Raw genomic sequence first — 23,285 nt, forward strand, 5'->3', positions numbered from 1 at the left:
GTAGGGGGGGGGGTCTCTGGAGGTGCTGCAGACAGGACAGAAGTGGGGGAGGAGGGGGAGGAAGGGCTCTTATTATGCCAGGGTGTGGGTTTCTGCTCTTCTCTTTCCTGTTTCAGTTTCTTTGTAAAATGAGACTAATGTTAGAGTTCCCCACATGGGATTGCTATGAGGTTAGTGAGTGAGCTAGTATAGGTGGAGTTTTAGAAAAGAAATTGGCTCATGGGAAGCACCTATGAGTTTCAGCTAGGATTGCTGCACACCCACGTGAAGCAGTTGAGTAGTAGGCAGTGTCTGTGGGGAGACGAAGAGGAACCCAAACACACGGGCTTTGCAGTTCCCGTGAGGACAAGCCTGAGTCCTGAGGATGGCAGGAAGGGCCTTTTGCTTCTGTGGAGTTGTTATGTGTTAGGGCAGAGCAGAGTATTCTGACCTACAAGGATCCCAGCCACCTCTCTCAGGAGAAGGAACAGGTTGGGCTCCTTTGGGCTGGAGCAGGGCTAAATGGATGACCGGGAGGTAGAGGAAGCACTGGTTACCGGTGGCTCCTGTTAAGGCATGGGGTCCCTCCTGGTGGAGCTGAAGCCAGGTTCCAGGATGCATATTGGTGGCTCCCAGTGGGGGCCAGAGGACAGCTTGCCTGGAAGGTGCAGGTGGGAGAGGTTCTGGAAGGTGGTTGAATAGCAAGGGCTTGAAGGGAGATCCTCATGTGGATGAATGGGCTGGCCTTTAACTTTTGACCCTCCTCCTTTATCTCCCCAGTACAGGGGAGATAATTTTTATAGCCTTTATAGCCTCCTTTAAAGAAAAAAATTATTCATTTGTTATTATTTTGTGTGTCTGTCTGTTTGCGCACATGTGCATGCCCGCCCACCTGTGCATATTTTGATCAGGGACAGGTAAAGGGAACTGGTTCTCTTTTTCCACCATCTGGGTCTGGGGATCAAACTCAGGTTCTGAGGCTTGGCAATAGGTGTCTCTACTCACTGAGCCATCTTTCTGGTCTTTCCTTCTTTGTTCTTTTTTAAAGATTTAAGTGTCATCTCTCTCTCTCTCTCTCTCTCTCTCTCTCTCTCTCTCTCTCTCTCTCTGTGTGTGTGTGTGTGTGTGTGTGTGTACACATATAACACACACCATGTAAGTACCTGGGGTAGTCCTAAGAGAGCACTGGGTCCCCTGGAACAGGAGTTTTTGAGCCACCATATAGGCACTGGGAACTGAATTCAGGTCCTGTCCAAGTACAGCCAGTGCTCTTACACTGAGCTGTTTCTTCAGTCCCCCTACTCCTCCTGCTTTGTGATGTAACCCAGGATGTCCTGGAACTCACTATTCAATAGCCCAATCTGACTTCCTTTCAATGCATTCCTTCTGCTTCAGTCTCCTAAGTGTCAGAATTACAGTATTAGCCAGGACATCCTGCTTCTTTTCCATTTATTTGTTTATTTATTTTTAGATTAGCTACCTGAAAGAATATTCTTTTTTTAAAAAAAAAAAAAAAAAAAAACCAAATATTTTTCATATGTGTTGTAGCTGACTATCCATACTGGCAGCAGAGCTTCCTGGGTCAGCTCTGGAAGTTCCCTCTAGGAGCCCTGTGAAGGGTTGGCTCACCTGGGGAGGAGATGGGGAGAGTGAGAGCTGATCTGCCTTGGCTGATGACTTTCAGGCCTGTGTGAACTCACTTGTCATCAGTCGGGGCAGCAGAGTGTTGGGACTGTGTGAATCAGCATCCCAGAGAAGGTTGTGTGTGGTTATGTCTTTTGAGGAAGGAGTGAGGTGTGCTGTGTTTACAATGAGGCCCTTCTCCAGGGTCTTGCCCCTCAGTGGGTGATTCTTGCTCTTTTCTGGCACGGTGCCTTGTCTGAGGATGACGTGCTGGAGGCTGTGCTGGCTCCTGTTCTGCTGAAGCTGTTGCTACGTTTCTCAGTCAGTGATGGAATCTGATTTGGGCAGGGCAAACCATGGAGACCTGGGGAAGTTCCCAATTGGCACTTCCATTGAAGTATAAGTGAGTTTGCCAAGCATGGGAGAAGTTGATACTGGGGAGGGCCACAGCTGGTGGCCAGCGGCTGACTCCAGCACTTCCCTTCACCATGAGCTCTGGCTTTCTTTGCAGTGACCAGGAGCCAGTACAGGGCCTGGCTGTTTCTGTGACTTGAAAAATAAGGGTTACTTTGCTAACACTTTCATTTTCTGGATTGAAAGTAGTTTGAATAAGCTGGGATAGCACATACCTGTATTCCCAGTACTTGGGAAGCCAAGACCAGAGAATCCTAAATTCTGGGTCAACCCTGGCTACTTAACAAGACCCTGTTTTAAAAAAAGAGTAGTTTCAGTAGAGGATGTGTTTAAAAGAGAGGGGTGTGTATTAAGATTTTAGTTTAGCCGGGGCAGTGGTGGCACTCGGGAGGCAGAGGCAGGCTGATCTCTGTGAGTTCGAGGCCAGCCTGGTCTACAAGTTGCTAGTTTCAGGACAGCTTCCAAAGCTACAGAAAAACCCTGTCTCAAAACAAAACAAAACAACAGAAAACAACAACAACAACAACAACAACAACAACAACAAAAAAAAACCCAAAAACAAAAAAGTCTCATTGTGTGAGTGTCTTTAAGTGTGGCACTGTACATGTGAATGCTGTGCCTTTGGAGGCCAAGAGAGCACATCAGATTCCCTTGAGCTAGACTTAGAAGTGGTTGTGTGTTGCCTGATGTGGGTGCTGAGAACCAAACCTGGATCTTTTGCAAGAGCAGCAACTGTTCTTACCTGCTGAGCCATCTGTCCAGGTGTGCGTGCGTGCGTGCGTGCGTGCATGTATGTCAGGGCCTCATTCTAACTTAGGTTGTCCTGGAAGTCACTGTAGCCCATGTTATCCTAGAACCTGTTGTGATCCGAGTGCTGGGACTGTGGGTGTGTGCTGCCATGGCCCCACATGATTTTTACTTTTAAAGGTCTCAGTAGCACGTGTCTGCAGGCTTATATGCTGACCACTTCCTGCCTTAATCTGCTTTTATTTCTTAAATTTATTTTTATTTTATGAGCATTGGTGCTTTGCTTGCATCTATGTCTGTGTGAGGGTATTGGATCTTGGAGTTACAGACAGTTGTGAGCTGCCATGTGGGTGCTGGGAATTGAGCCTGGGTCCTCTGGAACAGCAGTCAGTACTCTTAGCCTCTGAGCCATCTCTCCAGCCCCTTGATCTGCTCCCAGTGCTTAAGGCACTTGTCAGACCAAGTGGCTAAAGGCAGGTTTGGAGCCCTGTTGGAAGTCCCTGTGCAGGGCGCACACCTCTGGTGCTGGAGGCTAAGACGTTCAGAACACCCGACAAAGCTTACCATTTATTGTTCTCAGTGCTCAGTTCCAACAGAAGCTTGGTGGGGGTGGGTGGGGGAAGAGAGGCTGTGAGCTCTGACCCATCCTGGAGGCTGGAGATGGTAACAGAGTAATGGGGACCTGGCACAGTGGAGTCCCAGTGTGCTCTTGGCTGGAGCTAGGAATCCCCTGCATGTCTTTGTCACTCTAGGCACTGTCCACAACGAGACCCTCAGGTTGACAGTCACGGCTCCCCGATCAGTCACGGCTAACCCATGCCATCTGTGTGTTCAGCTAGAGAAGAGCCTCTGGATGCCCTCCCTGTGTGAATCCCTCACCCCTGCCCCCGCTGTTGATCTGTCCTGGAGCTAGTGTCTGGAGTGGAGACCACGGGATGGGAGCTCTCCCTGGCCTTGGGATTGTGGAGGCACATCGTGAATGATTGGTGGCTCTCACCATTTGGTCTGTTGAGGGTTTTCCCTGAGGAAAGATTGAAATTTAAATGTCCTGGCTGAGGTGAGCAGACCCTGTGTTTCTTCTCCCAGCCTGTTGTTGAGCTGGTTCCCTGCCTCAGGATTCCCGTGCTATATGTGCTCCATTTTCCTTTGTATCTTTTGCTGGCCTGTCCTCCAGAGCACAACTTATATAATAGGTGTGTGTGCTGGAGAAGCAGTGTGTAATGAAGGCAGTTGGTTATGCTTCTGTGGTCTGTAGGCCACACTTTTATCACACTGGATTTGCCACAGGTTGCTCTGGTGTGTGTATACCCATGAGTGCCCTGCAGACTTGTGGACATGTAGGGTACACTTTGACTTTGGGACAAGGCTCGTCTCTGCTGTGGGGCACCTGGTCCACATATGGCCCCTTTTTGTCCTCATGCATGATTCCCTTGGCTGCTGTTATGGAGAGTTCACAGTGTTAAATAACCCTATAGCAAAGGAGGGAGGAGTTCTGCCACATCAGAAATTGTAGCATCCTTGAAAGGCGAGGGGAGGCCCAGAAGGGCCTGTCCGGGGATGGCTATCCCCTTTGTAGAAGGTGGCCCCTGAGCTCTGCTGTCAGTCCCAGAGGTCATTCTGCACAGGCCTTTGCTAGCTATGCCTCTGCACAGATCAGCAGATCACTTTAGTTGGGTGGCTTTGGCCAGCCCTGGGAACATGAGGTTTTGCACACCACAGTGTACCTGGAGGGGACATTTCTAGGTGGTAGACATTACAGCACTTTGGAGACAGGAGCATTGGGGTGGGGAGGGTGTGGGCAGCTGCCTGTGCCCCAGCCCCTGTCTCCAGGACTCAGGGGCACTGGCTGACTGGTTATGGGATTAGGTTTTTATCCCCAGGCGAATGCTGCTTGCACCAAGTAAACAGCATAGAGTTACCTTGGGCCACTTGCCAAACTGGAAATATCTTGGATGTGGTGCTCTTTTTCTTTGGGTTGCTGTTAGCTGTGGAAGATTTTGACCCTATTTCCATTGCAGAGTAGGAAGAACAGCTTATTTTTCAGAACGGCAAATAAGGAAAAGAATGAAAGTATCTCAGAGTGTCTGTTTGCAACCGTCTCCTGGGAAGAACACTTTTATAGACACCAGGAAGCTTTGCCAGCTGTGGCCAACTTTCCATCCATAGTGTGCCTCGAGGAGACCAGGGCCGTCCTTGTCCCTAGAACTCTGGCCTGCCGTGTGTGTTCTGCCCGGGCCCTGTGCCATGAGGCAGGCCTTGGAACTCATCGTTGTCCTTGCTTTCCTGTAGTTAGTGAGAATGTTGTGGTTAGAGGGAAGCACTGAACGTGCCCTTTAAAGCAAGTGGACAAGCGTTGTTTGGGGCCATGCTGAATTGGGTTTGCTCTGGATAAGGCCTGTATGAAAGGGTCCTGGCTTCCGAGCTGTTGAATCTTTCAGTAGCATCTGTCTACACAGGCACATGCTCAGATTATATGATCTGTCCTAGAACTCTGTCCCTTCATGTCCAGCTCTTTTCTGTGCTGCCAGGCTGCCAGCTCTCCCTGAAGCTCTGCTCTCAGCGCCAAGAAGCTGGCACGCCCAAATCCTCAGCGTCCCTCATGTAGGATCTCGGGAGAAGTTGAGACACACATCCTGGTGTGTGACACTTGCTCTTCTGCTGTCCTGCCATCCTGTCTTCTGTGGCACTGGACGGCACGGCTGTGAACCGCAGCAGGGCCTGGGGAAGGTCTACACACAATGGGCAGAAATGGTTTTCTTAACTTAGCTTCAGGTCAGAAGCATTTATGTAAAGTTTTGTGTTTCCGAATGGAAACTTAGCCCTTTAGCTCTGGGTAACTATCCTTGGGAAGCCAATATACAGCCAGGTATGATGGCATGTGCCTGTAATTTCTGTGTTTGAGGTAGGGACAAAAAGATCATCAAATGTGAGGCCACCCTGGGGCTATACAGCAAGACCCCATGTAGGAAAAAAAAAAAAAAAAAAAAAAAAAAAAAAAGGAGAGAGAGATAAGTGTTATTAGATTAACCATGGATTCTCCAGAGCCATTCAGATGGGCTTGGAGCCCCCAAAGTCGAGCTTTGCTTTCAGCCTGAGTTTTCTGTCCTCTTGCTTTTCTCGGGTCCGAATGTCTCTAGATGCACACTGTGTGTGGTAGGAAGGACTCACCTCACATTGTGGAGATTTCATAGGAACAGCTCATCAGTCAGCAGGAGCTTGGTCAAGAGTTGTGAGAGCTGGCTACACCTGCTGTAGGTGTTGAGCTGTCATAGCGAGCCTGCCAGTAGCCCACATGACTGGCACTGTGGTCATGCGGTTGGTCAGTTCGCACTGCCTGGGCTGGCCTCCACTTAAGGGCTGTAGAGACTGAGGTCTCCTCCACCTGCCAGAGCCATGGTGTCCTGGCAATGTGTCATGCATGTGTATTCCACACTGATTTGGGGACAGCTTAGATACCCAGGAGCCTGCCTTCTCTGTGCAGGAGTTGGAGGTGGGGAGGGGAGGCCAAGAGGGGTCAGGAGAGCCTCTCAGCTGGGTTTGCTCTGGTCTGGCTGTTGGCTTTTCTCAAGTTGATCGTCTAGCTGTATATTAAACTCAGAAAGAAACTGAGATCTGGCATCAGCCTGAGAATTGGCAGCAAAAATATGCTGTGGGGTCCATCGCCCACCTGTCTGGCAGCCTGATTCTGGGATCTCCAGAGCTGTCCATAGGGCAGGGCTGGCATACCCCAGTTGCTCTGCCTCTGGTCATGAGACCACTAACTAAGACACCTTTCAAGAAACTGAGCTGAAGTCAGACTCAAGACCGGACTGTTCCCTTTTATCCTGCGAAGTATCTAAAAAACCTCTCCCTTTAATTAGCTTGTTTTCCACTCTGTTTGTTTTATTGTTGATACTGAGCTTGCCCTGGAGTCAGTGCAGTGTACCAGTAGGGGGTTAGCCCCCAGGAGCTGCCACCTGCAGGTTGCAGAGGATTGACAGCCAGAGAAGGTCCAAAGCAGACCAGCCCAGGCCACCCAGTACCCTGCAACTGCTGCAACTTCTCCTTCCCTTTTTTTTTTTTTTTTTTTTTTTAAATGTAAAACTGCTTCTTTGTCAGCTTTCACTTCTTGTGTGGGCAGGGCACAAGCTAATATTTATCCTGCATGCAAAAAAAATCTTAAAAATGCTGGCGTGGGAGCACTTTCTAGAGGACTTCGTTAATCTTTGAAAGGCAGTTACTGCCTTGAGAAACTGAGGTGATTGTGCTTGAACTCAACTTTTGATTCAGTAGTTTGTTAACAGATGGAATTGTTTTGGTCTTTCTTGTAAAGGCTTCTTTTTCATGTGAGTATTGTCTGTTGTGGGCAAGTTTTGGCTGTATGCTTAGGACCCAGAACTGGACTTGAATTTGGTGTATTAGGTGTTTTTGCAATGCATACATTCAGGTATTTTCTCTCTCTCTCTCTCTCTCTCTCTCTCTCTCTCTCTCTCTCTCTCTCTCTCTCACACACACACACACACACACACACAAAATGATTTATTTTTGTTTTATGTACTTTGATGTTTTGCTTGCATGAATGTGGATCCCCTAGAACTGGAGTTACAGACAGTTGTGAGCTGCTGTGTGGATGTGGGAAATAGAACCCAGGTTCTCTGGAAGAGCTGCCAGTGCCCTTAACCACTGAGCCATCTCTCCAGGCCCCAGGTGTGTTCTTTTTATAATTGACAGGCTTTTCAGTAATGCAGACTTTTCTACCCCCAGCTTTATATGGCCCGTTACTTTAAAACTGGGGAGGACCTCCTTCCCGCTGTGAGTGCTGTATGGTATAGATGACTGTAGCTCTGAAGGATGAGCTTTCATCTTGAACTCCTTAAAAATGAAACTCTGGTGATGTTATTTTGCAGTAAAACTAGGCATAGCTGACTTTCCTCTAGAGCCTACCCTTCACATGGCAGTGCCCTTAACTTTCCAAGTGGGTGGATGTGAGGCCAGGAAACGCCTCCTGTTGAAGCAGGAGGGAGGCAGGGCTTCCACTTTCAGCAGCTCCTACTTTCTCTGGGCATGCTCAGAACAGAAGAATGAGTCGGGTGGGGTTGGGATCTGAGAGATGGGTCCATTTCCAAGTGCAAGGAGGTGGTGCCTGTGACGGTATATGGGGATCTGAGAGCTGGAGTAAGAGTCTATAGTGTGGCCCAGAGGCCAGGGAGTTAAGGACAGTGGTAGCTGTCCTGGAGACTGGAACCTCTCCCCCACCCCTTCCCGGTCTCTCTAATGCTTTGGCAGTGGGGTGTGCCAGGTTGTGGGCTGAGCTGTGTCAGTAGACTCTCCTGGCCTTTGTGGTGGGTCTCTAGCCCATTAAGACCTTGTAAAGGCCCTAGGACTTCCTCTTTGGTCAGCTGACTCCATTTTCTTGTAAGCCTGTAGTTCCTCTCCCCTCTTCAGGTCTGTGACCAATACTCTGAGCTGTTTTTCTATAACTGAAGGCAGTGCACACAGCTGGCCACTGTCTATCCCCTTGCACACCAGCCTCCTATTGGGTCGAACTATGCGGAGTGCAAGAGGGGACTGCCCTTTCACTAACGTGCCTAACGTGCCTAACGTGCCTACTCCCTTGCTGTCTAGATGTTGGAACTCTACTCAGCTGTTTGGCATAGCACCCACTGCCCAGGATGGCAGCACTGAGTAGGCTATAAAGGCGTGTCAAAGGACATTATAGAATTAGCTGATTAGGAGGTTTGCAGTTAAACAAACACAAAAACTTTCAAGTGAATTTCCATTTGTTTGCATTGAAGACAAAATGCAGACCACTTTACATGTATTCATTCTGGCATGGTAGACTATATATAGAATCTGTCTATTAGTACGTATAGTAGATTTACACATGGCCCTGCACTGGGCATTTACAGGAAGCACATATAGTACATACAAGTATGAGAAAACATGCCCAGTGCAATGTGGTCTGTCTCCCCCTTGGCAGAAAGGTTTGTGCTTCTGCTTCATGTCTAGGACAGAGTAGCAAGAATTGCTTATTGTGGGACAATCAGCCCTTAAGCATCTGATGTGAAAGATTCTACAACAGTCAGTCTTAGAAAAGAAATGGCTACTAGTCTCCCAGAATGGCTGAAGAAGTGCTTTGTGCAATTTGGAGCTGCATGCTCAGTCCTGCATGCTAGGTATGACGTGCATTATGTGCCTGTGCCTGAGCCATTTTGCCATAGCACCTGCACACACCTGGATTGCAGGTGGTTGTGTTCTAGTCTTACATTTCCTGCTGTCTTCCAGACCAGAACCTGGTGTTGCATGGCCAATGACACCCACAAATGACTGAGTGGAAAAGGGGCTGTACATGTGAAACCCAGTTGGGCCTTTTGTTTGGCTTGGAGGAGCACTGTGGGAGTAAAGTGCTCCCCTGTCTTAGAATCTTGATATGAGGTCCAGGTTGCCATCAACCTAAGATCCTCTTGCTTGTCCTTCATGAGTCCTGGGATTGCCATATGCCTTCCACGCCTGGCTTGTGTAGAGCTTCTTGACCCACACAGACCAGGGTAGTGCCGGTGAGAAGCAGGCTCAGGATTCTTGTCAACTCTAGCCTGGAGAGAGGAGTAGGGCAGTTCCTCTGCGGTGGGCTTGGAGACCTGTGTGTAGGCTGATCATGGCTTCTTCATCACTGTAGGGTGTTGCAGGGGATTTTGTTAAGTAAGCCAGCAGTGATGGGGCAGGCTGCTTGTATGCACTCAGTTTGACGGGGGCAGATAGGGAGCAAGACCCATGGATTCTTGATGAGCAGCCTTGTGAGGGAGGAGAGCCCCAGGGAGTGCCCTCCCGCAACACTGGGGATGAGCTGCTATGGTTTGGGGCAGGGCTTTGGAATGAATGTTCATCTTAATGGTGATGGCTGGGCTTGGGTAATCAGCTTCAAACCTTCACCAGCTGGGTGGAGCTGCCACCATCCTATTCCATGGACACCTTTTAGAGCCACCACTCCCTCAGCTGAAGGAGCAGCTGAGCAGCAGGTTGTGTATCTGGGCCTTGGAGCACATTTGTGGACAAGCAGAAAGTCAGTCTTCAGAAATAACTCAGTTTTGTTTTTAGCTGAAGTTAGTTCTTAGAGCAGCTCACAGAACCTGGCTGTGATCCGCAGAAGCGGTGCTGTTCTCTTTGTGTGGTGCCTTGTGTGTGCCGGCAAGTGCGGTGCCTGAGCTGTATCCTAGCTTGAAGTAATGTGTGTGCCTAGAAGGAAAGCTTCCTGTCAGAAGATGGCAATGGACAGTGTGATTTTTGTGTGTGCGTATTGCTGCTTTGTAGCTACTTTGTGTCTGGACACCAAGGTTTTTCAGAGCAAAATTCCAGTGGCTTTGTTTGTTTGGATGCTATGAGCACTGAGTGATGTCCCTGTAATGCTCTGACTGCGTCCTGACCAGGTTTGCCATCTTAGCAGCCACACAGAGGCTCCAGAGTAGCAATAGTTAGTTCAAGCCACTGTCCCTAGTGCAGAGAAAATGCTGGGCCCTGATGTACCAATTTTTCATCAGAGCCAGCGCAGTGTCAAACAGCATTTCCTCAACACAGAAAATGGGGCCCACGGGTAAAAGAGCTTCTTCATAGATGGGGAAGTTTTGGGTGTATGTGCATTTAGGGGACATTGCCCTTTCCTGCCATGCCAGTTGTCACAAGGTTCCAGCTGCTCCCTGAGTGGAGCATGGAGGAAAAAATGAAGAGGAAGTGATTGACCAACCAGGTCCTCTCCTCTTGCCAGTGAGCAGCCTGGGGATCTGTGTGGAAGCAGCCTTGCCAGGGCCCATAACCTCAGAAGTCACCTCACATTTGGAGGCTGGACACAGAGCTATGCTATAAACAGTGCCCTGACTCACAGGCCTGTGGTTCCAGGTGCCATGTGTAAGCTTTCTTTATCCTTCAAACTTGAACTTTTGAGAACTAGGTTTCACTTTTTTCCAAGTACAGCAATAACCCTTTCTTTCTTTCCCTCCTGATTTGTTCTTGTTTTACTCAAAAGGGGTTCTCTGTGAAACAGCTCTGACTACCTTGGAACCCACTTTGTAGACCAGGCTGGCTTTGAACTTGCAGAGATCTTTTAGTCTCTGCCTCCCCAGTGCTGGAATTAAAGCCATACGCCACCACTACCCAGTAGTAATCCTTTTTTTAATCTCCTCACTCCTGTTCCTAGTTTCCCTTATTGGTGTCTGCCATCTGCCATTAACCAAAGTCTGAAAATATTAAAAAGAAAATTCCAAGGGTTTCCTTTAAACTGTGTTCATCCTGAGTAATATGGTGAAGACTTGCTGTGCCCTTATGCCCACCTCAGGGTTGAGTCCCTCTGTCCAGAGTTCACAGCATATCTACTATTCATACAGTCAACAGAGGAAGGCCCTTGAGTAAGATCTGTGCAGGCCTACCCCTATGCTCGCACACAGCACAGTGCAGCGCAGCGCAGAAGCTGCAGCCCTGGGTGGTGCAAGTGAAGGCATGCCCCCCAGGACCAATGGGGTGCTTGGGATGTGTCCCTGGAAGGCAGGAAGACTTTTCTACTGCATGCCTACCCTTTTTAAAATGTCCGCATGCATGTGATCACATGGCCCGTCATTTCAGGAAACCCTCAACACTTAAGAGTTGAGCCCCACATCCTCTTTCCTCTAGGCACACATCTGGGAGCTGGGAGCCTCTGCTCAGACTTGACATGCACCAGTACCAAAGGAGTCTTTATAGTGGCATTACGTAACTGTGATCCTGTCTGGAGGTCTGTACTGTGAAGAACTTGTGGTTCATTTTCCACGCCATGAACCCTCCTTCCCTTCCTCTCTTCCCTACCCTGATCCCTGATCCCTGATCCCTGGAGGGCGTGGTGGGCAACGTAACTCAGTCTGTTGCCATCTGGTTTGCACTAGTGAAGTGCTTAGAGGATCTGATCAGTGCTTATCTTGGAACTTGTGTCTGAGGCCACCCTTGTGGGTTTTATATCAAAGCTGTAACAACTTCCTTCAGCCAGCTTGGATTCTAGGAGCTTCTCAGTTTAGAAGCTTGCTGCAGTTTCCATGGCAGCCAGATCTTGATTCTGACTCCAGTGGCCTAAGCCAGCAAATCTCCCAGTGCTAGGAACCTTTAGAAAAATAGGAGAAACGTCTCATTGCCTGTTAATTAAAAAACAGATACCTCCTGCTCAGCTGATAGTGCAAATTGAAGAAACAAACAGACCCAGGTAAGGAAACCAAACCCACAGAGAACACACTCTTTGTGTGGGCGGGGCCTGTCTTGTCTTCAGTGTGGTATTTCACTCAAGTGGGGCTTTTGTTACATCTTTCTAAGTGCTAGATGCTGGCTTGGTCCCCGTGACAGTTGGGCAGCACTTTGTTATAGGGAGAAGGGAAAAAAAAAAAAAAAAAAAAAAAGGATGAGGGGAGTCTGGTTTCAGATTTCTAATCCCAGCACTCAGGGAGGTGGAGGCAGGAAAATCAAGAATTCCAGGTCTCCCTTAGCTACTTAGAGAGTTTGAGGCCACCCTAGGCCCCATGAGACCCTGCTTTAAAAAACAAACAAACACTAAAAAGCCCAACAACAAAAAGAGGTTTCCCACCCTTGGGGCAGTGAGGCTAGAGAGCCAGTGTGGGGTCAGCCACACTGTAAAACAAAACAATATAACAAGGTAATTCATTTTAAACCCCAAAGTCTGGCCCCTAGCTACCTCTGTGTTGTTTGTTTGAGACAGCCTTGCTATGTATGTAGTCCAGGTAGCCTGGAATTCATGGCTGTTTCCTGCGCCAGTGCTGATGGCAGGCATAAGGCACTATGCCCAGTTCTCTCTTTTGTTGTTGCTATATTCAGTGGATGGTGTTATCCAGGCTGGCCTCACGCTGTGGGCACAAGCGGTCCTCCTGCATCAATCTTCCATGTTGTTGATATGCACTGCAGTGTGCCTGTAACATTGTGAAAAATAGAGCAATGGATACTTTGATTTTGACTCCGTATTAAAAATTTTTTCTTGTTGGACAGAGTGCCACATGCCTGTGATCCCAGAGTTCAGGAGGTAGAGGCAGATCTTTGAGTTCAAGGTCTGCCTGGTCTATATTATAGGTTGCAGGCCAGCCAGGGCTAAACAGTTAGACTCTGTCAGTAATAATAATGCATATTTACTGTCATGTTAATCACCACTGGGTTTTGCCTGTTTCACTCAGAGGTTGAATTACATTTACTTTTAAGTTGGCTGCTTGTTTGTGTCTAGTGTGGCAGGCAGCTCTCTGGCAGTGCCCACGTGGTTTGGGTAGCCCCACTGAGAAGGGATTGCTGAGCCTTGCAAGCTGCTGACAGAGATCTCTGCAGATAAATGCATGACCTGGGGTGGGTCTTGTGGTGTGGCTAGCTTAAAGCAGACAGCTGGCGAGCTGGATGGGCTCTTTGGAAGCCTTTGGAAGCCAATCCAGACATAAGGAGAGCCGCAGAGGCAGGGAGTAGTGTAATGGGCATGCTGTTCTAAGGGATCATTCCAGTTATATTGAGAATGGGTCTACAAGGTTGCGGGGTAAAGTCACCAGCCTCATTAGGAGCCTCTTGGGTGGTTCAGGTGTTAGATAGAACAGAGGTGGTAGGTGTTACAGGATCCTGAGTGAGCTGAAAAGCAGAGTAGCAGAGCCCCAGTTCTTGACCCTGAGTAATCTGACCTTAAATGGGTAACTCCACTCAGGATTTTGGCCTCTGTCTAAATTGGGCGTTGTCTTGTTGGTCCACAGCTTTCATGATCACCATCCCTGTGATTTAAGAGGTCAGGAAGATCCAGGAGAAATTAAAGTTTAGTAAGAGGTCAGCAGTTCCTAAAGCCTAGCATCCCTGTGCAGGGTGTGTGTGTGAGAGAGGGAGCTCTCCCACATTTGTGTGTGCTTGTACCTCTGTGTCTGGTGGTGGGCTGTGGACTCTTACACATCTGCATAACCACCTCAGAGCTGGGCTGGTTTCCTGGCCTGCTGATCCAAGGGACAGGAAAGGACAGGACAGGGCTTGTGAAGAGGAGAAGTTACTGTTTGCCTCCATCAGTGGCCAGTGCTGGTGGTCCAGCTGCAGACTGCTTTTACTAAGACTTGGTTCTTAGATGTCTGGACCAGTCTGTGCTGTACGCCATGTCATGTCCCACAGGTCCTGGGAATTCCCAGTAGGCTCACTCAGCTCTCTTGGCAATTCTGATGTTTTCCTTTACAGATGGAAAAGTTACTTCCAGAAATGGTGTGCCAGCCACGTCAACACTGGTACATGTGAGTTGATAGCATTCATGATCTTCGAGCAGGTCTGAAGGCCTTGCAGTATCCACCAGTGCTCAGGGGTGGTAAATTCCCTCTTGTGATATGTGGGATAGTCTATAGTCCTTGTTGGCTGGGCCCTTCTGGGGCTCATCTGGGATTTGCCCTTGGTGCTGAGACAGCTTCATTGGCTTTGTTTTAGGGCCATGGGTCTTTCTGACAGCCATGTTCCCTGTCAGCTGCTGGAGTCATGGTCTTACATCATGGATGTCTGCCCACTAGTTGACTAAACAGGAAGGCCGAGCAACAGTTCAGTCACTAGCAGGCTTTAGACTCTGACGGACTCTCTTGTAGTGGCATTGTGGGGTGGGGCCGGCACTAAAGCACAGGGCCTTTACTAACTGTACTTAAGCATCCTGACTGGGCAGGGTGGCAAGAGGGTTGGGTGACGGGTCTCCCTGTCCTGCTCCTGCAGACCATGGCACTGGTACTCTTTGTTGTTCTGGCTCACTGCAGCTGCATTGATGGTGGCTCCTGTCACACCTTGGGCTGGGATCCCAAGTATGCACCACCATTCCCCATCTGTATATAACCTTTATGTGACGGGTGTGACAGCTTCTCTTGATGGCTTAAAAGAATTCTAGTGTTTGTTTATCTTGAAGTTTACTTTCATTGCAGTCATCTTAGTCACTGGTACTGGGTTCTGTGATTATTTTCTTCTTGTCACTAAATGGGAGACCCTGCAGCTCAGGCTGGCCTTAAAAGTTATAGTTGTTGACCTGCCTCAGCTTCCCAAGTGCTGAAATTATAGGCATATACAATCACCCCTGATTAGAGGGAGGGATTTCAAAATCTCTAAGCATTCATCCCCTCCCTTCTCAGTGGGAATTGAATGTAGGACCTCCCTCGTGTATACCCAGCACGCCCTTAGCATTGAGCCAGCTCTCCAGCCCTCTTTTTACTTGCTTGCTTTTATTGTTAGTCTTCTTTTTCTTTTGGTTTTTCTGAGACAGGGTTTCTCTATATAACAACAGCTCTGTCTGTCTTGGAACTCACTTTGTATACCAGTCTGGCCTCGAAATCACAGAGATTCATCTGCTTTTGCCTCCTTAGTGCTGGGATTAAAGGTGTGTGCCACCACCACCTGGCTCCAATTTTTTTTTTTTTTTAAAAGTCTTTGAGACAGGGTCTCATGTTGCCCTAGCTGGCTTTGAACTCAATACACAGCGTAGACCAACCCTAAACTACTCTCTGACCCTTCTGCTTTGTAGAGCACATGTTTGGGTTACCGGCATTTACAGCCATGCCTGGCCCTCAAGTTGTCTTTAATCAGACTGTTTTCTGGATTGCAGTCTTCTGTCAGCTGTGTTCTTTGCTAGTCCTTTCTCCTGGTCTGCCTCTTATCCTCCTGCTCTCTCGATATAGCATGGACTAATTGCTTACATGCTTTCCAGTAAAAGGAAGGCTTGTTGTGCGCTGTAGTTCATTCTTATATACCATGGAATTAGCTGGATGGTTCACTTGGGCTTTTCATACTCTTGGTCCATACGTTGATATTCTTTGGAATCTGCTGCCATTGGTCCAGTTTCTCTGGTTTGTGTTGTGTCTGATCATCTGGAGAGAGGTACTGGTCGGGACCAGGAGGCTGTGTCATATCAGTGAATGTCACTCAGGGCTGTTTGTGGTTCCATTAGTATCTAGTACCACACTGATCCCTGTTTGGTTGCCCCAGCAACATTCTGCCTTTATGCTGATGTGAAAGAAGCAGGTAGCTACCCTCTTGACGTACTGTACTTAGCTACCCTCTCGACGTACTGTACTTTGGACTTTGAATTTTGATCCTCCACTATCGCGTAGTAGTTTAGTAAGGTGAGTTCTCTATACCTTTTGAAGTTCCTAGGTAGCCATGTGCTCTTGAGAGCAGCTCGTACTGCTCCTAGGCTGTGCCACAGGGTGGATAGAGTCACCACATTTTAAGATATTTCAACTACTATATGTTTAAGTTGAAGAGCATCTCCTAGTGTTCTGAGGGTGTGGTGCCTTGATTTGTTTCTGTTTATGTGTGTGAATGTGGGTGCTGTGGCAAGCTGAGAATATGTATGGACCATGGTGGGGGCATCTGTAAGTGCAGCGTGTACCACCAGCACTCCTACACTGTGCCCAGGCTGCGTGCTTCGTCCATTCTGACAGCGCTGGTGAATGCTGTAACCACTTGACCCAGCCCTGGAGCTGGAGAAATGGTTCAGAGAGCGAAGTGCTTGCCTTCTGCAGGTTTGGATCTTCAACACCCACATAATTGCCAAGTGGTCATGGTAGCTAGCCCATTTGTCATCTCAGCTCTTGGAAGGGAACCCGGCATGAGTGTCTAACCAGACTGGACAGATCAGCAAGGTCTGGGTTCAGATGACCAGACTGGACAGATCAGCAAGGCCTGGGTTCAGATGACCAGCTCTGTCTCGGTATATACACTGGAGAAGAAACCCAAACCCAGTGTCAATCACTGGCCTCCACATGCATTTGCAACACGTGCATGTACACACACGTTCACACACACACACATGTACACACTCCTACCCTACACATGTACACATGTACACACACCCTAAAACCTTGAACCAAGCTTGGGGTACCAATCAGGGCTGCTATCCAGACACTTTTCCACAACAGCTTGAAGGAAGTCACGTGTTTTGGCATCAGTCACTCTCACATTAGAAACAGGACAATAGAGGAAGTTGTTGGTTGGAACAATTGTCGATGCATTTGTCTGAGTATATCTGCAGACTGTAACAAGTGCACAATTTGGTGGAGCAGGCTCCAAGGGAAGCATTCTTTGCTGTCCTGGGGAAAAGCTGTCCTGGGCATGTCACAGGTCACTTAATAGAAGAGGCCAGAAGGAGCCATAGGTTACTTTTGGTGGTGTTCTCAGGAGTACAGAACTGCCTGTGCTAGGAGCAGAGGCAGCTGATCCTTCCTGCCTCGGCTTCTGCACATTATCATGCTTTTAGCCTGGGCATTTACACTGTTTCTCAGTGGAAGCTTTTGCATGTGATTACATAGTATTCACTTTTGTGATGGCGTGGGACAGGCTTCCTTCCAAGGAACAGTTGTCCTGAACTAGGAAATGACACCATGGGCATTGCCTTATGGATAATGAACCTGCTTTTATGATACTTGATGGTTCTCTCCTGAAATGTGCTGACCAACTGCTGGGTACTTGACCTCTGGTCAGGAGTCAGAGCTCCACCGTACATCCTTCCTCAAGCTTCTTTCCATTTCCTTTTGGGCTCTGAATGAGAGTACCAGAGATGGGGTGTGGGAAACTCACAAAGGAAAGTTTCCACCCTGTGTAGGGTCTTTGTGCCCAGGAAAGGAAGGCACAGCAAGGACCCTAATTCCCAAACAAGAGCTATACTTGGTTAAGTTGGCATGAAGAGGACTAGGCGGTATCCAGGGCTGCCTTGTCTCCGGGGATGTGGATGAGTGAGCCAGTCAGGTGTCTCCGGGATTCAAAAGTCTGGGAATGATGAGCAGATTGTTAACTCTGCTATTCTCTTCTTTTTGTCTATTCTCAGGCAAAAGCAGTAGACAACAAATTAAAACACAGAATGCCAGTAGCCTCGGTTAGATGGAGGGGGACGAGAGTCTGGGTACCCAGGCAATGTTATTAGCTTTCAGATAGATGTTCACTGACCAAGGAAGAATGAATCTTGGCAACAGAGGCAAAGCAGGTGGAGTTAGGAATGGGCCTGAGAAATGTGTAGAGCTATGCAAGAGCCCCCAAGGACCTTCATCAAAGGTGCAGCATAGGCTTGAAAGAAAACCCAAGGATAAGGCTATGGAGCACAGTGGTTCTTCAAAAGACAAGTTGAATCCAGTCCAGCTTCCAAAAGAACTTTTCCCCCAGAGCTCATCACATGGCTTTTAAAGTCCATATGCTCGTAAAGTTCTTGGAAATGAGCACGGAAGAGTAATTTGGAGAATGCTGGGAAACTCAGAGTGGGAACTGACTCTCAAGGGCTGCTGCGAATGGAGGCCTGGCACCCAGCCGTTGACGGCAGCAGCTGTGCAGCAGGGGTGCTCCTGTGCTTCTCAGACACCATCCTTACGTATGTCCCAGGTGGAGCCCTGGTGGGGAGCAGAGTGTCTTCCCCAGTGCCCAGCTATAAATCCATGTTAGTCAGTCCCCGTGTGTTGGTGAAGAAATGCCTGAGTCCATTTTATTTTAGCTGTTAACACGACTTTATTAAAAATCCCAGTTTGGGAAGCTGCTCTGGCTCTTAGATGTTTAGTTGCCTGGCAGTAGTGTGAGTGCCATGGGTTGGTAGTGCCTCGGAGTTAGTTTACAGACTGGGGCTTACTCAGTAGGCCTTACACTTAGTAACTGCTCCTCAAGGCTATCTGGAAGATGTTTCTGGCATTTGCTTGTATGAAATATACTCCCTGTTCACCCAGACCAAGTGAGCAGCAGGTACCCAACCCAGCACACACACTATCCACAAGGATTCCAGAGAGGCCAGACGCAGGATGCAGGGGCTGCTTGTGGTTCACTGGGTGTGGCTGCTCCAGAACTCTGGAATGTGGGGGTGGTCAGGAGAGGTACCGCTTTCAGGCGGTACATCATCTTTCATTGAACCACATGGGGCTCCTGATGTGTGGCTAGTTGTGGTGTGAGCCACAGCAGGACCCAAGTGAGGGAGGTGAGGATGCTGGTGTCTTGTGAGGGGTTGTTCAACTGCTGGCCTGGTGTGTCATTCAGCTCAGAAGCTGCAATGGGGACGAGTCTGGAAAGGTTGGTGTGGCTTGAGCTGGTACAGAGCAGCAGGAAGCATAGTAGGGCTGTATGTTGTGAGCTCCCGGGAACACAAGCAGCTATAGTAGGCATCCCTCTTCCCGGAGGGAGCTGAACTGGACTGCATCCCCTCAAAGATGACTACAGCATTCCAGATGGCACCTGTGTGCACATCCGAGCACTATGCCAGCCTCGTCCTGATCTTGTACCAGTTTGAGTCTTTGAGTAGAGATCCCAAACATCCCAGAGTCCCACTAGAGCCCCCAGTTTGATGTCTGTTTCTACTCTGCCCAGCTAAAATGGAGGTGTCTGTAGCTAGGCCTAGTGCCAGCCATGACCATAGCTGCACACTGTACTATGCTATGGTTTGTGGGACACTTCGCAGCCTGAGAGGTGTAGTTTACGTGCAGGGCCTAGCATGAGTGAGGGTACCACATCTTCAGGGCCAGCATGTGGCTTGATGGCATATGGTTCCCAGATCCATTTTGTGCAGCCTGGGATAACACATCAGTGGTGGTGGCAGGGTCAGATGAGTGAGATCTGGAAGCCCAGAAGCTGTTTGGATGAGGCAACAAAGAAACCCAGTCTATTGAGAGATTCTGAATAATGGTTGACCTGTCTCCAGGGCATAGGTCAGCACCCTGCAGTTTGGTGGTAGTGAGATCCAGCCTGGAGGGCTGGTCAGCAAGTTTTGCATTAGGGGTTGTTGTTGGTTTTTGTTTTTGTTTTTGTTTTGAGAGAGAGGGGGGGGGAGAGAGCTAAAGAGAATATACAGCAGATACTATATGTAGCTTTAAAAGAAAGCTGGACACACTTGGGCTGGAGTTGATTCAGATGTGATCAACAAGGGCTCAGGCACTTAAATTTAATTTTTTTTTTTTTAAGTTTGTGTCAGTGCATATGTGTTCACCATGTGAGTAGAAATCAGGACAGCTTGAAAAGTTATTTTTCTCCTAACACCTTATGGGTCCCAAGGATGTTAGGTTGTACCCAGCCATCTTGCTGGCCCAGGCTCAAGCATCTTATATAGATAGAAACCAGCATTACTCAGCCTCAGGACTGATGGCTGGGTGCTACAGAATGCTACAGGGTGCTGGGAATGTCCCTGGCCAGTAGCTGTTACCCCTGTTACATTGTGACTAGAATGGACTGACTAGGCAGATTTGCACACTCTGTGTTGGAGGTTTATTTTTGTCTCGTTTTACTTTTCATTTTGGCTTTTTGAGGCAAGGTCTTACTAGCCCAAGCTTGCTATGTAACCAAGGACAACCTTGAACTCTATACTTCCTGCCTCCACCCTCCAAGTCTGATAATACAGGCAGGTACCACCACGCCTGGTTTTACGGGGTTACTGCCTCATCTCTGCTTATGCTGTAGTGACTCTGGAGTCAAGACTTAGCTCTGTATTTCAGGCATACAGGTCTCTGAGTAGTATAGTTCAGAAGAGGGTCAAAGGCCACCACGCTGAGCTGAAGGGCTTGGTGTTTGTAATTATGCTATTCCGACTGCTGGCAAAACAATTGCCCTTGTCCTGTCCAACACCCAGCTGATCTGTTTCAGCTTCACAGCTGCATTGATACACATCTCCAGAGTGTCCCTGTCAGAAATGGGCCAAGAAGTTAAACCATGGGTCCTGTTTTGACAAGACTGGCAGCTTTACATGAAGAAAGATCACGTTTTCTCTTGACAGTGACTGGGCAAAGATGGAGTGTGGGTGTAGCAGAGCTGAGGGTGGGTTCATTTCCCCACTGCTTAGAACATGTGGCTCCTGATGACATTTTGGAAGGAGGAGAATACACAGTTTGTTGTTTCATTTGTAATTATGTGTATTAGGTGTTTATAAAAGGTATGTGCACACAAGTGCCAGTATCCTCAGAGATAAGACGTGTTGAATCCCCTGGAGTTCCAGGTATTTGTAAGCTGTCTAACATGGGTGCTGGGAACTGAACTTGGGTCCTTTGAAAGAGCAGGAAGGGCTCTTAACCACTAAGCTGTCTCTCCCATCTCTCATCCCTTGACCAAGGTTTATATGGAAGAGTGATAGGTAAATAATAGATTTCAGGTAAGGGCTACAGTGTGGAGTTGCAGTAAAGCTGGGAACAGAGAGGCTAGTGTGTAGCTAAGACTGTTGAATCTCTGATGGGGGGAGGGGATTAGGGTAGGTTGGGCCTGAAGGGGTGGTTTATAGCTGCAGCCAAAGATCAGAGTGTGTGTGGGGGGGGGTAGTTGGGAAGAGCTGAAAGCCAGTACCCTGGGAAACCTTCCAGTTGGGCTGTCCTGACCCTGCCCTAGGGGACTGCTGAGAGAGGGACCAAGTGGTGCTCACCATAGAAGGGGAGGAAGGGCTAGTTAGGACTCATCTATTTGTTTGTCTCACTGTGTAGCACTGGCTGTTCTCGAACTCACCTGCCTCTGCCTCCTGCGTGCTGCTGGAATTAAAGGTATGCACCACTGTGCCTGGTTTAGGACTCATCTTTAGTAAGTGGATATTGCTAGAGATATTTTATCCAAAGCAATCACTGAGAAATTTTTGGTAAGTTTTCATTCAGCCCATAGACCCAACTTCATGTCCAATGGGAATGCTGTGCTGCATGATTCAGGAAACCTTTTTGTAGCCGTTCAGATAGAACCTAGTATCTGGAGGCCTCTACCTCCCAGAGGTCGGGGTTTGGTGCACCCCTACCGCTGTTGTTGGGGTATGGCATGTGTGCATGCACATGTTTGTTGGAGTCAAGCTCTTACAGTATAGTTCAGGGTGGCCTCGAACTCAAGATCCTTCTACCTCTGCCTCCCTGCCACCCATGTGCCACGACACCGATGTGGGTGGGAACCTTTCTAAAGGGACATGTCCAGTTATCTCTAAGAATCAGTGTTTTGCTGCGGTGCGTAAAGACGAGTCACAAGCTGGTCACAGACAGTGGAATGGAGCAGATTTGAAGACTAGACTATTAATGTTGCAAAGCCCCTGGTAATGCCACACATAGGCAAGGTGTCTCAGAAGTGCTTGATGTCACAGGGGGCCTCTTTTAACTTTCATCACTGTTTTGCAGTGTTGAAGGACTACTTCCCAAGCTGCTGCTGAGGACCCAGCCTAAGGATAGATTTTGAACTTACTTATTAGGCAGTGGGACGGGTGTCCCTGTCTGTCTAGCCTGCCTCCTCCACCTTTCATTGCACACAGATCCTCTGTAGTTCTGTCAACTGCTCTCCCCAGCTTCCCTCTCCCGTCTTTCTGCCCTCTTTTCATGATGCTAGAGGGCCAGAAAGGATGCCGCTGATGACACCAGCAACAGGAAAACCTGACACCAGTGATGGCCTTAGTTTTGGCTTTGAGAGTAGTAAGCTCCCCCCCCCCCATTCTCTTCTGTTTCCACTTTCTTCAGCTGCCCCAGGTATATATAATTCTCATGAGCTCATGTTGCGTGTTGCCATTGGTGGCAGGTGTGGACAAAGAGGCCACCCCTGACTTGAGCGTGCTTTTGCTCTCTTGCAGATCTTCTAGCCGCTCGATGGGGAGTCACAGAAGATCGCCTGTGTGTGTCAGCTCCCCACCTCTCTGTAGCAAGAGAAGTGACCACAGCGCCTCCACAGTCATGATGATGAAACTGGTATTAACTGAGTGGTCCTTATGGATTTTTAACTCTAACTCACAGTGAGCCAGCAAGCCATATGTTTACAGTCCAACCAAAAACCCTTCTGTGTTGCTGCACGTCTCGTGTGAGAAGTTGAGACGCCTGTTGGTTCAGAGCGGAATACAAGAGTTACTTGTCGGAATGCACTTGCAGCAGAACGAGAAGACGTCTTAATTTATCGTTGGAGAGAGATGATAGTATTATTTATATAGGTAGAATAAATATATACACATATATATTTTGGTGGTAATGAAAATGGCTCCGCAGAATGCCGACTCGGAATCTATGCAAGTACAAGAGCTGCCCGTGCCCCTGCCGGACCCTCAGAAACCCAGAGACCCAGAGGCCGAGACCCAAGAGGAGACCATCAGTGAGGGGTCCATAGACAGAATACCCACACGCCTATGGGTGATGCACGGGGCAGTGATGTTTGGCAGGGAGTTCTGTTATGCCATGGAGACAGCACTGGTCACACCCATACTGTTACAGATAGGTAAGTACAGTGCTGTAGGCCTGGCTGCTGCCGGTGGTGGACTGAAGGTCCCGAGGGGCCTGCCATGGGTTCTTGACCTCTGTGACAGTTTCCTCCCATTAACCTGGTTTAGGGGCTTGTCCCTCTGGTCTGGACATTGCTTTGCAGGTCCTGAGAAAAACTGGGCTTGGCTGTGTTGGGCACATTGACTGTGGAAGTCACTGGCTGTACTACCGTGGCAAATAAGGGGTCTGCTTGTCACTCTCTAGTTTCTTGCCTACGGAATGGCAGTGAGTGCAGTCCCACCCCAAACGTAATGGCAACCCTCCCAGGTTGCCACTAGAGTGGGTTTGTCCCCGAAGTTTCGTCAGAATCTTTAGTTTTCTCTATAGACTCAGGACGTTTGT

At 48.6% G+C, this 23,285-nt stretch overlaps 2 protein-coding genes across 2 annotated transcripts in view; one reads left to right on the forward strand and one right to left on the reverse strand.

Moving 5' to 3' along the window:
• Positions 1–23,285, reverse strand: part of Psca (prostate stem cell antigen) — a 1,185,392-nt gene that overhangs the window by 990,384 nt on the left and 171,723 nt on the right. The window lies entirely within an intron of this gene.
• The window catches only part of Slc45a4 (solute carrier family 45 member 4), a 64,062-nt gene that overhangs the window by 17,203 nt on the left and 23,574 nt on the right, over positions 1–23,285 (forward strand). The window contains exon 2 of the mRNA XM_051202686.1: positions 22,268–22,899. Coding sequence (XP_051058643.1) covers positions 22,656–22,899 — 244 coding nt within the window. The 5' untranslated portion in view covers positions 22,268–22,655. The remainder of the gene's footprint in view (positions 1–22,267; positions 22,900–23,285) is intronic.

The sequence above is a fragment of the Phodopus roborovskii genome, unplaced genomic scaffold, assembly GCF_943737965.1.
Source record: "Phodopus roborovskii unplaced genomic scaffold, PHOROB, whole genome shotgun sequence".
Taxonomy (NCBI): domain Eukaryota; kingdom Metazoa; phylum Chordata; class Mammalia; order Rodentia; family Cricetidae; genus Phodopus; species Phodopus roborovskii.